This window comes from Trachypithecus francoisi, unplaced genomic scaffold (genome assembly GCF_009764315.1).
Source record: "Trachypithecus francoisi isolate TF-2019V2 unplaced genomic scaffold, Tfra_2.0 Lachesis_group0, whole genome shotgun sequence".
In the NCBI taxonomy this organism is placed as follows: Eukaryota; Metazoa; Chordata; class Mammalia; order Primates; family Cercopithecidae; genus Trachypithecus; species Trachypithecus francoisi.
Window position 1 is genome coordinate 32,531,404 of NW_022681453.1, and position 15,265 is coordinate 32,546,668.

The 15,265-nt window shown below is 39.0% G+C and overlaps 2 protein-coding genes across 5 annotated transcripts in view; one reads left to right on the plus strand and one right to left on the minus strand.

Moving 5' to 3' along the window:
* Nucleotides 1-15,265, minus strand: part of PRICKLE2 (prickle planar cell polarity protein 2) — a 358,609-nt gene that overhangs the window by 78,820 nt on the left and 264,524 nt on the right. The gene's annotated exons all lie outside the window — the stretch shown is intronic.
* On the plus strand, nt 1,499-15,212 carry LOC117084505 (thioredoxin-dependent peroxide reductase, mitochondrial-like). Its single transcript, XM_033213276.1, is given in 5 exon segments — nt 1,499-1,594; nt 2,399-2,513; nt 2,516-2,849; nt 3,016-3,153; nt 15,083-15,212. Coding segments are annotated over 5 exon segments (813 nt in total).

Below are 15,265 nucleotides of genomic sequence, written 5' to 3' on the forward strand. Positions count from 1 at the left end.
TTATTTTATTTAGAATATTAAATGTCAATGTTTTGTTAGAAAATACTTTCCATTTAGTTTGGAGCATTATCTGACATTTATTTTATCTTGTCTTATAGAAAAGGTTGCAGAAATGGAAGAACTTGGGGTTTGAACATTTTCTACTTAAGTTACACTTAAATAGACTCCCTCATCCCAATTTTACCAAAACACCCTTTGCAGATTGTTTACACATTTGCATATATGCCCTACTAAAAATTCCCCAACAGTTGCCAACTTTATTTCACAACAGTTTCAATACTGCCTTTAGATAAAAATACACACATATATAAGTATGAAAAAAACAGGACGGCAGTTTCTTATAGGGGTTACATGTTTGGACTCCGGAGTCAGACTGTTTGGGTTCCAATACTGGATGTAACACTTACCGTCTGCATGTAGTTGGGCATGTTATTTTATCTCTTGTAGAAAGTTAATATCTCCATCTGTAAAATGGGGACAATAATATCTACCTTGAAGCATTGATAAGAGGCTGAAATGATATCGTGTAACTAACAAAGAGAGAGCAACAGGCTGAAGGCTCTATATTTCTTGGCTTTGAAGCAGTCTAATGCATAATTCATAAATGTCTATGTTATAAACAGAATTGCGTACCCCCTATGATTCACATATCAAATCCCTAACCCCTATATGTGACGATATTTGCAGATAGGGCCTTTAAGGAGATAATTAAGGTTAAATGGGGTCATAAGGCTGGGACCCTATTCAGTAAGACTGGAGTCCTTGTAAGAAGAGGAAGAGATAACCAGGAGCATGCACAGAGAAAAGCATCTGCAAGCCAGGAAGGAAAGCCTCACCAGAAATCAACCCTGCTGACACCTTGATCTTGACATTTTGGACTCCAGCACTGTGAGAAAATAAATTTCTGTTTTTTAAGCCACTCAGTCTGTGCTATTCTGTTATGTTATACACAAGCGTAAGGAATTGTTGAGTGCTTGTGGGGAAAGAACACACACATGAATGAGAAACCACCCCTAGGTGGAAAGAGGTTACATTCGGCAGAGGGTATAAGACAAGTAGACAAATGACTACAATACAAAGTTAAAATAATGCAAAAACCATAAGAGGTAGACAAAAACAGTACAAAGATTCAATAAAAAATAAGTTAGGCACTGATTTGTAGCATTTGCCAATTTCCATAGGGTATGTGATCCTACTATGAACCCCACATTCAAGCTACCAATGTGACGTCACCGGATGTGGAATTGGGAAGAGATACACATAGCATCACACAGCACTCCCGCCGTACACATATAATAGGCAAAACAGTCTCAAGAATATAGATAACAGTGGAATAGGATAAAGGAATTAGGAAGTGATGAATTTCAAGTATTTATCATCTTTAAAAAATGTAATTTATTTAATTTAAGTTTATATAATTAAATTTTCATAATGGCTGTATTTAACAACTGATTCACAAAATTCCTGAAAACTGACCAGTTGGCTCTTGCAAGGCACTATGAGGCCGGCTCTAGCTTATCACTGTCAGAAGCTTAAATGGTCAGTATCCTTGGCAAATTCTCTTTCAAAAAGTAAAAAGAGCAGTAGAAGAGCTGTAAAGGAGATTAAACAGCTAAAGAGTACTTCAAAGAGTATGATGACAACTTATCTGTTGCCCAACTCTGTCTTTAACAGTCCCAGCAAATCACACATTAAGCCAAGTTGTCTATTTCAGCTGACACATATTTCAGAGTAGTCACAGCTCTTCTGTCTCCCAGTCTTTTCCAAATCCCCAGAATTTTGCCCTTTCTCTATAGTACTCTTTTCTTTTCTCCCTTCCTGTTTTCTTTCTAAACTCCCAGAAATAATAAGAACTGATGAACACTCACAATCATTTATGTATTGGTGGGTATTCTGTTTTCTCAAAGTAAAGAGGATGTGAGTTGAACACAGTGTAGCTCCCCATGAAGAAAAACAACAACAAAACCCCTGCCCAAACCTTAATAAAACTCCTTTTTTATGCTAGCATGTTGTTATCAAACTGTGTTCTAGTAAGTCAGTGATTCTTATACTTAATAGAGGAAAAAACAAGATTCTCCACTTTGGGAATAGCTACTCCAGTATCAACTAAGTTAATATTTACCTACAGTGTAGGAGAAAGAAACTGCATTAGACGTTGAATGTTTGAGTCCTAACCATGACAAATTCTAAGTGTGCAACTTTGGCCAAGTTAACTACCTTCTCTGGACTTCAGTGTCCTTATCTCTAGGACTAGAATAATTGTATTCATCTCACAGAGTTGTGAGGATTTAAAGTGATGAAAAGGTGACTCCTGCATGCACTAAAGATGGTGGCTGCTGTGGGAAGGCTGTTTCTGGCTTTGGCTGCCCGACTTGTGCGCACCATCCTGTCTCTGTAGTCCTTAGGCCTGTGGCTTCTGGGGAAAACATGCTTGACAAACATATTGTGGTCTGATTCTGGTCGAGCAGAATTTGCCTTTGGCACAAGTTTCCTCATACCATGCACTTGCTGTCACTCTATTTTAAAGGTACAGCCTTTGTCAATGGAGAGTTCAAAGATCTAAGCCTTGATGATAATAAGGGGAAATGTTTGGTGCTTGTTTTCTACCCTTTGGATTTCACCTTTGTGTGTTCACAACAATTTCGTGCTTTTAGTGATAAAGACAATGAATTTTATAATGTGACCTGTGAAGTTGTTGCAGTCTCAGTGGATTCTCACTTTAGCCATCTTGTTTGGATAAATATACCAAGAAAGAATGGTGGTTTGGGCCACATGAGCATCACACTTTTGTCAGATTTAACTAAACACATTTCCCGAGATTACAGTGTGCTGGTAGAAGGTCCTGGTTTGCACTAAGAGGAGTCTTCATAATTGACCCCCATGAAGTCATCAAGCATTTGAGTGTCAATGACCTCCCAGTGGGCTAAAGCATGGAAGAGACCCTCTGCTTGGTAAAGGCATTCCAGTTTGTAAAAAACCCATGGAGAAGTCTGCCCAGCAAACTGGACACTAGAGCCTCCTAAAATTAAGTAAAATCAAACTGTTTCCAAAGAATACTTTGAGAAGGTCAATCAGTAGATCACCCCATGTGTATCTGCACCTTCTCACCGCAGACAGAAACCCCAGTTGGAACCTGCTTTTAGCATTTCAAAGGTGATTATTTGTAGAAGGCAAGGAACCTATTATGCTTGTGTTCATAAATACTACTCTAAATGTTTTGTTTTTGTAATACTGGCTAAGGTTTTTTCAACATGGTTAGTTGCTAGTATAAGGAGTCCTTTAGTGGAAATATCCTGATGGCTAGCTAGTTAGTTTCTGTAGAATACTAGTTCACTTATTTCTTAGATCATGTCCTCAACGGAAACACTCTTCTTTTTTAGCCTTATTTGAATATTTGTCTACACCAAAGTAGTATAACGGGCACTGAAAGCTTCCGATCAAGGGTCCTGAAATTTTCTTCCTGAATTTCTTCATATGAAACTGAATTTTTTTAAGTTAACAAAGATCATAGCTTTAAGTTCTCTTAGATTTATAGTTTAGTCATTTTGTTCATTACATCTACATACATTTCTAGATATTGACTGGTGTCATTGTTTATATAGGATATTTATTATATCCAGGTATTGCATTTTGAAATTATTACAATTATTTTCTTTGTTGGTGTTCAATATAAAATATAATAAAAATAAACACATTTTAAAATAAAGTGACAAAAGAATGAAAATACACTGCGAACTGTAAGGATGTACATAATTGTCAGATCAGTTTTATTGTTATTAAAAATAACAACAAAACTAAAGTTAGAATTGCTTTGGGCTGCTAGTAATCATGACCTAAGAATAGAGGTCTAGGACTGGTTTGGCATTTTATAAAAACCATGAAGCATCTAGGCTCTTCCTGTCTTTCTGCACCCACCATCCCATGTGTTAGTGACCTCTGTGCTCAGAATTGCAAAATGCCTACTGGAGTCTCAACCATCACATTCACTTTCCAGGTAAGAAGATGGGTAAGGGTAAGAGGCAGCTGGATGAACAACATTTAAAGAGTTTTACTAGAAGTACTAACCTCCTATTTAGAATCTCTTGGATAGGACTAGCTGCAAGGGAAGCCAGGAAACATAGTCCTGCCCAGAATACAATCAGGTTCCGTTAGTAGGAAAGGAGGAGATGCTAATGCTGGGTGACACCTAGAAATCTGTGTCCAAAGAATATCTGAATTTTGAGTTATCTCTTTCTTATGTGGAGTCCTTAGGAGTGTCCTACATGGTATCTTTTCTGTGCATTTTAAATCATTGTTTTTGATTCTGCACTCCACATATAACATAATTAGTCCATTATCCCCCTCTATTATTATTAGTTTCACAGGGTTATGCAAAGCCAGTTTGAACAAAGTTTAGAAAGCAAAGGCAGGAGAAATTCTAGGACCAATTCAAGTTTTCAAGTGTCCAAGGTGATTCATAATGACATGCTATAATCCAAAGAAAGAATTCTTTTTTTTTTTTTTTTGAGACGGAGTCTCGCTCTGTGGCCCAGGCTGGAGTGCAGTGGCCGGATCTCAGCTCATTGCAAGCTCCGCCTCCCGGGTTTACGCCATTCTCTCACCTCAGCCTCCCGAGTAGCTGGGACTACAGGCGCCCGCCATCTCGCCCGGCTAGTTTTTATATTTTTAGTAGAGATGGGGTTTCACCGTGTTAGCCAGGATGGTCTCGATCTCCTGACCTCGTGATCCGCCCGTCTCGGCCTCCCAAAGTGCTGGGATTACAGGCTTGAGCCACCGCGCCCGGCCCAAAGAAAGAATTCTTTTTGCAAGAAACTGGAGCTTGCTGATCACAGGACATTGCTGGAAACCCATTTTAAAATACAGGTAACTTTGTTTCAAGTCAGTTCATTTAAGGCAGTTTCATTTCTGTATATTAAATAAATGATTGAGAAACAACCAGAAAATATGAAAACCAAGGAAATCACTTACACATTATAAAGGATATATTTCTCACTACCATGGCTACTTTCAGTCTGAGTAACTTGCCTTGCCCACTAAGTTTCAAATGAATCATAAAAACAATTGTGAGAATTTGGTCTTTCCTGTTCCAAAATGTCAAAGGATCAGTGAAGGTAAGACCTTAGCCTGCAGGTTATAGTTTGCATATAGCCATAAAATCCCAAGGGGCCTATATTACGCCACTTTAGAGAAACAGACAGGAAAGAAAGTTTGGTTTGGATGAGCTAGAGTATGCCACAATATGTCAACCATCACCAAAACATCACTAGTTTCATACTGCAGTGTTTTTTAATTAAAATTTTTTATTGTGGTATACATATCACAAGATATGCCATTTTAACCTTATTTTTTTTCTTTTTGAGATGGAGTTTCACTCTTGTTGCCCAGGCTGGAGTGCAACGGTGTGATCTCGGCTCACTGCAACCTCCGTCTCCCGGGTTCAAGTGATTCTCCTGCCTCAGCCTCCCGAGTAGCTGGGATTACGGGCCCTCACCACCACATCCGGCTAGTTTTTTATATTTTTAGTAGACACAGGGTCTCACCATGTTGGCCAGGCTGGTCTCCAACTCCTGACCTCCGGTGATCCACTCGCCTCGGCCTCCCAAAGTGTTGGGATTATAGGCGTGAGCCACCCTGGCCTCATTTTAACCATTTTTAAGTGTACAATTCAGTGGCACTGGGTACATTCACAATGTCATGCAATTATCACCACTATCTCATCACAAAACTTTTTCATCATGTTAAACAGAAACTCTATACCAAATAATAATAATTCTCCATTTCTCCTCCCCTCAGCCCCTGGTAACCTCTAATTTACTATCTATCTCTATGAATTTGCCTAGTCTAGATACTTCATATAAGTGGAATCATGCAATGTTCGTCCTTTGTGTCTGCTTATTTCACCTAGTATGATGTTTCCAAGGCTAATTTCTGTTGTAGCATGTGTCAGAGCTTTGCTTGTGGCTATTACTTCACTGCATGTATATACCACATTTTGTTTACCCATTTTATCTGTTGACAGAACTTGAGTTGTTTTTATCTTTTGACTATTGTGAATAATGCTTCAGTGAACGTTGGTGTACAATTATGTTTGAATCTCTGCTTTCAATTATGTTGCATATATACTTAGGAGTGGAACTGCTGGATGATACGGTAATTTTGTTTAGCTTTTAGAGAAACTGCCAAACAGTGCTCCAAAGTGGCTGCACCATTTGACATTCCCACCAGCAATGCACAGAAATTCCAGTTTCTCCACATCCTTACCAACATTTATTTTCCAGTTTTTGAAATTATAACCATCTTAGTAGATGTGAAGCAGTATCTCATTGTGGTTTTGATTTGCATTATATTAATGACTAATGATGTTGGACATCTTTCCATGTGCTTATTAGCCGATTATATATCATCTTTGGAGAGATGTTGATTGAAGTCCTTCAGTCACCTTCTAACTGAGTTGTCTTCTTGTTGAACTGTAGTTGTTCTTTATATATTCTGTAACTTAAACCCTTATCTATACCATGATTTTATTTCTGTCTCACACTGTATCCTCCTATAGGTAGGCAGAGACCCAGGTGATGGGGGCTCCGTATGGAGACAGGCCTCCATGAGGCTGGCAGCAGAGAAAAGGATGGTTGGAACTGAACACTGGCAGTGAAAAGCTTTTTCCTGGATATAATACATGTGACTTCTGTTCACATTTCATTGGTGAAAGCAAGTCTCATGGACATGCCTAACTTTAAAGGGACTGAGAAAGTACATTCCCTCTTTGTGCCTGGAAGAAGAGGGAACCAACCATTTGTAAATAGCCTTAATCCCTGTCACAGCAGGGAAAGAATGGAGTACTATGTAAGCAGGATATTACATTTTGCAAAGGTAAACACAAGTGATTCTCTTTATTTGCGGCAGTTATGTGCTATAAAATCACAGCAAACACTGAATTTCTGTATACTAAACATTCCTCCTAAGAGAAATATGGGTTAGGTTCCTGTGAGCCTCTGGTCCCAACACTTTTGTTAACCAATTAATCTATAACCTTGTTTCATGTGTGTTTCTGTTTAAGGGCAACTTACTTAATATGTATTGTTGATTCATTAACATTTAACTTATGGCCAACAGCACTATAACTCATGCCCGACTGAAGATTATCTAACATACATATTTTCTTTCTTTCTTTTTTGAGACTGAGTTTCGCTCTTGTCATCCAGGCTGGAGTACAATGGCACGATCTTGACTCACCACAACCTTCGTCTCCCAGGTTCAAGTGATTCTCCTGCTTCAGCCTCCCGAGTAGCTGGGATTACAGGCGTGTACCACCATGCCTGGCTAATTTTGTATTTTTAGTAGAGATGGGGTTTCTCCATGTTTCTCAGGCTGGACTCGAACTCCCGACGTCAGGTGATCCGCCTGCCTTGGCCTCCCAAAGTGCTGGGATTACAGGCGTGAGCCACCATGCCTGGCCTAACATACATATTTTCTCCATCAAGCACATCGCAGCCTTCTTGCTTTTAGAAACACTAGATGGCACTTCACTATGCTTGGGGCTATTTTAAACAGTGAAATCACCAACAAAAAGCATAAGATGCAAAAAAGTGGCCCTAAATAGACCACTTGTTTATTCAGTCTGTGAGCTGGAATAAGAAAGCATAGAATTAGCTGTTCTACCCCAGCTGGCCATGTATACATTGGGCAATTCAAATTTTTTATCCCTCTGTGTATGCCTGTTAATGACCATGAGAGTGCTGCAAGTATTGATTTTGAGGTTACAAGTAAAGTCTGCAAATGACCATGAAAGTGCTGCTGCAAGTATTGATTTTGGGGTTACAAATAATATAAATTTTGGCAAGTGGGCACATTTGCAAATACAGAATCATGAAAAATGGGGATCAACAAAATTATAAACCATTTGATCATCAAGGAGTAAAGGGCTGAGCCAGGATTTAAATTTAGGTCTGACTTCAAAGCTCATTCTCTATCCATTTCACCCCACTGTCTCCACAAACTAGTCAAAGGATTACACTCGGTCCTATGTATTTGATGAATCAATGAACAGTGTAGTTCATTCTTCAAGCTTGCAATTCCTGCTAAAACCTTAAATACTAAACAGGCCAGAGTGGCTGCTTAATCATGAAAGCCACATGGATCAGTTTGAACTCCAAAGAAGGCAGAAATCAACTGCATTATTGAGTAATGTGCATACTTTGAATGTTATGTGTATATGTTACATAATGAGGATTATGGGAACTAACTCAGGCTTGGTGAATTTGTTTTCCCTTTGGTCTGTGCAAGAGAAGTTAATGTGCCCAGGTTGGTCCCCAACAAAGGCCATGTGGTCCTTGAAGGGACTGCTCCAATTCCTGAGAGTTATTTTATGTGTGCATGTGTTTATTTATTTTATGGTAAAATATACAGAATATAAAATGTAGCATTTTTTACCATTTTTTAGCAGCATTAAATACATTCACATTGTTGTGCAACCACTACCACTATCCATCTCCAGAACTTCTTTTATCTTCCCATACTGAAACTCTGTACTCATTAACCACTCACTTCCCATTCTCCTCCCCCTTAAGCCCTTGGAAACCACCATTTTCCTTTCAGTACCTACGAATTTGACAATTTGAGAGCGATTTTTTGTTGTTGTTGTTGTTAGATAGAGTCTTACTCTGTCACCTAGGCTGGAGTACAGTGGCACTATCTCTGCTCACTGCAACCTCCACCTCCTGGGTCCAAGTGATTCTCCTGCCTCAGCCTGCTGAGTAGCTGGGATTACAGGCACGTGCCACCACATCCGACTAATTTTTATATTTTTAGTAGAGATGGGGTTTCACCATGTTGGCCAGGCTGGTCTCAAATTCCTGATCTCAGGTGATCTGCCCACCTTGGCCTCCCAAAGTGCCAGGATTACAGGCATGAGCCACCACCCAGCCGAGAGTGATTTTTATTACGTGTTGGGAACAAATGTTTTTCTGTGGTAAACTTCTCTGAAATTATGGTGAAAATCAATGGGCAGAAAATGAGTCAGACGATGTATCTACATTTACATGTAAGTCCTTTCATAAGCAACTTTCCTTCTGTTTTTAATAAGACAATTAAGGATCACAGGGAAGATGCTGGCCCCAGCCGTTAGAATCTATAACAAATGAAATGATCTGGGAACTCAGTTGTGTGTAGCATTTTCATTGAGAAGACCTAGGAAATAAATCACCACGATAATTGGGCAAGTTATAGCTTCTGAATTATTAGTCTCAGGCCACTCACTTTATTGTATTTTACAGATTATAGAATTCACTTTATGTAGTACCTCTTCCTGGCTCACGACGGTCTTCTGATTGCTCTAGAAGTGGTACAAGAAGCAACGAAAGGTATTAGCTAACAATTGTGAGAGACAAGCACTCAGGATCAATGAGACTCAGACCCAAAAAAACAGTTCTGGCAGGCACCCTTCCACATCCCGACAGTCCCAACATCCAGTCTAAAACAACGCTCATCCTCATGCTATCACAGTCTTCATCCAAAACTGGAGATATTGTTAGGTGGTTAGCTAACAACAGTGCTCCACTCTACTAGTGCCCTTTAGTTTTGTTGTTATAATTATCTCGTTTCTCTTTGTTGCCTATAGCATGCTTTCACCTTGTTTTAGTTATTATACTGACAGCTCTTCTAGACCCTTTTTGAAACTAGGCAGAAAATGGATTGAAAAGAAAAAAATCAACCTTAACTTTTCTACCACATGTTTAGGAAGTAACCTTTGAAAATGGGAGTTTCAGAATCCGTTGTTATGTGTTAAGTGAAGGGAGCAAAGATGTGTGAAAAATAACAGGCATAAAATGATCTTAACATTCTTAGTATTCACACGATTTTTGTTTTAAAGAGAAACTACCCAAAATTATATTTTACTTTGGCTTGAGTGACTATGAACCCAAGGTCTGGTGAACTGGTTCAGAAGTATATTGAGATGCAGGCTAATCAAGATGGGAAGAAAAATCTTTCATGGGTAATCTAAGATGCAGTACTAAAAAGTATGTCACAGAAGATCACTATCATATTAAGAAGGAAGACAAAAACACTAACTGAAGCTTTGTTAAAAGTGAACAAAGGAGGAAAGCACAGCCAGTGCAAAGGCATGAAGTGGGAGGAAGCTTGGGTACTTGAAGAGTGACCCTATGGTCTGAATGCGTCCCCCCAAATTCATGTGTTGGAAACTGATTCCCCAATGTAACAGTGTTGGGAGATGGGACCTTTTGGAAGTTGCTTGGAATAGATTAATGCTGCCATAAAGAGGACTTGTGACCAGTCGTGGTCATGGTCCCTCACACCTATAATCTCAGCACTCTGGGAGGACAAGGTGGAAGATCCTTTGAGTCCGGGTGTTAGAGACCAGCCTGGGCAACATGGTGAAACTGTGTCTACAAAAAATACAAAAATTAGCTGGGAATGGTTGTGTGCATCTATAGTCCCACTTACCTGGGAGGCTGAGGTGGGAGGATGGAGGATCAGCTGAGTGCAGGAAGGCTGAAGCTATAGTGAGCTGTGAATGCACCACTGCACCCTGGCCTGGGTGATAGAGTGAAACTTTGTCTCAGAAAAAAAAAAAAAAAAAAAAAAAAAAAAAAGGACTTGCTGGAGTGGGTTCATCTCTTCTGCTCTTCTGCCATGTGGGGACACATTCCCCCTTTTGCCCTTTCGCCTTTCACCACCTGAGGATGCAGCAAGAAAGCCCTCACCAGATGCTGGTTCCTTGATCCTGAACATTTCAGCCTCTGGAATTGTGAGAGGATAGATTTCTGTTCTTTATAAATTACTCTGTCTCCAGTATTCTGTTATAGCAGCACAAAACAGACTAAGACAAGTGGCTAACAGACTAAGACAAGGATCCAGTGTGGCTGGATGTTAAGAAATGGTGGATAACCACTCTAAGAATAGAAATATATTCTATAGCTTTCCACCAAGCAAAGGAAAATGAAGAAAACTGGGAAGGCTTCATTTAAAAAAATAGAACCCAAGAAAACAGAAAAAAGCAGAGGAAAAAAGATAGCAAACAGAAAATAAAGTGGTAAGAATGATTATATAAGTTATCATAATAAATTGGAATGTATCATATCCATCAATTAAAAGATGGATTATCAGTTTGGAATAATAGGAATGCAATATCCATCATGTGCTGCTTGCAGAGCCCCACTTAAAACCATAAGAAGAGACTTAAAATAAAAGAACAGAAAAGCATAGTCTTGCAGTTACTCACCAAAAGAAAGCTAGTATGCAATGTTAGTATTATACAAACCAGAATTTGAACAAATAAAATTAGGCGGGATATAAGGGATGTTATAATTAATAGATCGTTGCTCATTTCAAAATTATTGGTGATACAGTTTATTGACCACTTTTATAATGGCCAACAGTTCACGACTTCTATTCCTGAAAAATATTATGTAGCTGTTAATAAACTTTTTAAAAGTAATTTCATGTTAAAATAAAAAATAAATAACACATTTATTTATAACAAATGTTACAAAATAATAATCTATCAAAACCATAGTATAACCATAGGTTATGTTACATATTATATACCATAACTTGTAGGCACCAAAAAACATAGCCTCAAATACATAAAGCAAAAACAGAAATATAAGGAAAAACAAATCTATAATTACAGAGAAAGATTTTAAGTTGCCTTCATTAGGCATTGATAGACCAAAAAGGCAAACATGAAAGCTATAGAGTATATCATAGCAATAGTAATTATTGTTCATGAACTCTATCATCTTTCTTCTAACAGTTTGGAAACATGGCACTTTATAATGGAAAAAAATATTTCACATCTTTACATTCCAAATGGGAAATAGAAGCTAGAAGATGCAAAGAAACTTGGTCAAGGCCACTTGATCGCTGTCTGAAAACAAACTTTTCTGATTCATGACTCTTTCTGCACTTGAATATTGTCTTTTCTGTGTATCTTCCCAGTCTACATTCCTTAGGTATTTCCCCCTGATGTCATAGGGGAAGAGTGGAATATTAACTGCTCCCTAAGCACTGGCCCTATGTGACAATGAGCAAATCACGTATATTCTCTGAGACTGTTTTCTTAAATATTAAATCCAAGGTTTGGGCTTAAGAATTTCTGCTCTGTCTTGTTTTGCTTATGCTTATATCTTAGGATGCTGTAATTCTTGCCCCCAACATCTATGGACAAGAACTTCAGACTTAGATCTCAGTCTTGTTTCCCCAGACAGGCCTTACCAAGAAAAGTGTTTTCAAAACAATTGGCCATTCTAGTCTGGAAAGATACACATTTCTTGAAATGTCAGGTACTGATTAAGTGCTCTGCAAGGCAGGAAATATTACTGTCTTCATTTTATAGATGAGAAAGAATGACCTCAACAAGGTAAAACAACTTGCTCCCATCATAAATATAGCTGGACAGTGGCAGAGCTGGATCAGGTCCCAGCTGCTTCTGATACCACAGCCATGGCTCTTCATTACTGTGCTCGAGAAAGACCACAGTAAATGGTCTCACTGACCATATTTCAGCAGAACTTTTTCTTTTACTTATGTTTAGTTATTTTAATTTTATTTTTTTAAGACACGAGGCCTTGCTCTTTCATCTAGCTGGAATGCAATGGTGCTATTACAGCTCACGGCAACCTTGAACTCCTGAGCTCAAGCAATGTGCATGCTTCAGCCTCCTGAATGGCTGGAGCTACAGGCCCACACCACTGACTGACTGATTTAAAAAAAAAAATTTGAGATGGAACCTTGCTATGCTGCCCAGGCTGGTTTCAAACTCCTAGACTCAAGCGATCACTCAAGCTATCCTCCTGTCTTAGGCTCCAAGTAGCTTGGATTATGGGTATGAATCACTGTTCCAGTCCAGAAGAGCTGTTTCTCATGGCATATTCACCATCTAGATGAATTCTTGACTATCCACACAGCAATGGGGCACAAAAGAAGGTGGATGTCTCAAAACTATGTTCAAGCCCAACCTCAAATTTATCCACGTCATTTGACCTTCTCTCTCAACTCACACAGAGTTGCCAAGTGGTTGGCAAACTTAGTTGGTTGGCACTGTAGCTTTTTTCCCTGGTTGACTCTCTAAAGCTATGATTCTTGCAATAATTTACAGAATGATGGAAGAGAAAGGAGACTATAAAAAAGGCCCAAATGTTAGGGCCTACATGTTAGGTATTGTCCTTGGGAACTTACAGAGATTAAGTGTTCACAATTTTGATTATCCACCCTGAGGAAATAATTACCCTCTCACCAAACACCGGATCCACTGAGGATGGAGACACCACATCTTTTTTCCTAATGCCCTTTGGCAAGAGTCAGAAAGGTTTCTCAGGACTCCAGGATTGTAGGGAAGTTAATGTTTACAGAACCCCTTAGGTTGCTGCTAGAATTTTTGGTATCTTTCAGTAAGTTAGGAAAAGACAGCCTCCAAACTAAGAATTAGAAAAAGTCAGTCCCCAAGCTGGATTATCTGATAAAAGTAATGGCAAAAACAGCAATTACTTTTGTACCACTAAAAATTGCCATAGCAATAACACTACCACCACTATTTACTGAGTGCCAACTACGTGTTAGGCACTGTCCTTGGGAGCTTAGAGATTGTGAAATGAGCCAGTCTGTGGAACTCATTTTCTTGTGCCATCCATCTGGATGCTGATGAGTTTCTACCCCAAATCTCCTTTTCATTGTGCATGATTAATACTGAGCAGTTCTTTCTGACAAAAGGCTTGGCAAAAGACTTAGCTACTCCCTGAGGCAACTGATGAAACCATAGGAAGCCTCCACCATTGGCATGGGAGGAAGCTTGCCTTCCTGTTTGCTAAAGAGCAACTTCATTCATTCATTTATTCCATCACTTTATTGAGGTATCCACATATAATAAATCACATGTAAAGTATACAATTTGGTACGTTTCAACATATGTATATACCCATGAAAGCATCAACATAAACAAGATAGCAAATGTACCTATCACCCTCAGAACTCTCCTCAATCCTTTTGTCATTTCTCCCTCTCATTTCCCCATCCCCAAGTAACTACTGATCGCTTTCTGTCACTATAGATTAGTTTGCATTTTCTAGAGTTTTATATAAATGAGATCACATAGTGTGTACTCTTTTGCCTGGCTTCTTTCATTTGGAATAATGATTCTGAGATTCTGATTCATGTTGCATAGACCAACAGTTCATTCACTTTTATTGTAAAGTAGTAGTATACTACATGGATACAATACAATATGTTTATCCATCTACCTGTTGATAGACTTTTGAGTTATTTCCAATTTTTAACTATGGAAAAGAAAACTAAGAGCAGCCACTTTTAAAACCCCAAATGCTTAAAGCATTGTTTCATTTAATTCTCACAACTATGCTGTAGTTAAGTATTGACATCCTTATTTTTCAGAAGATGAGATGAAAGCTTGGGAAGGTGAATTAACTTGGCCAATGTTGGAAAGCAGCACAGACTCTCAAACACTTATGAACCCATAAAGATAGGTACTCAAAACACAGAAGTCATCAGAGGCCAGCACAAAGCCTGATGTCTGCATGGGTCTTCCATGAGACACTTTCTACATCTACCTGTGTATGGCTCCAGGCCACCTAAAGCAACATATAAAGACTGGTGGTGGAAAGCTCCAGTTTTTGATTGGACTTGGAAAACTGCCATACTGAAATCACACATATACCAACAGCTTGCAGATATGAGTACTTAATAAACAACTGTTGAACAAATAAATGGCTGAATGTACAAATGAATGAATAAATGAATGCACAGGTAGATAAATAGATTGAGGAAGGAAGTTAGTTACTTGTTGATTTGGTGGTAGATTAATCCAATCATCCCATGAAATTACTCAAAATATCTCCTGCATCATAAGGCAGAGGAGATCATCTTGATACTACATCAATTCTCACACCAGGCTACAGTGTAGATGGCCCAGTCAGCAGAAAGGGTGTGCAGCTGTGAACTTATGCAGGAAGTCTAAGAAAGAGGCCAAGTCCCAATCTTTAGGACCCCAGAGTAAATTTACTGTAAAGGTTGGAGACATCTGTCTTGAAAGCTAGAACTCCTATTGCAGGTCTCTCTTCCTGCATTTGCAAATGAACCTTGGCCTCTCCAGGCCTTATAATCTGCATGCAAGCCTTGACAAGTCCCTGCTGGTGGAATCTGGCCACGTTGCTGCTGACTTCATCTGGCAGAGGCCCTAGAGCCTGGGAACCCAGGTTCTAGTCCCAACTCTGACACCTCCATTGAAAACAAG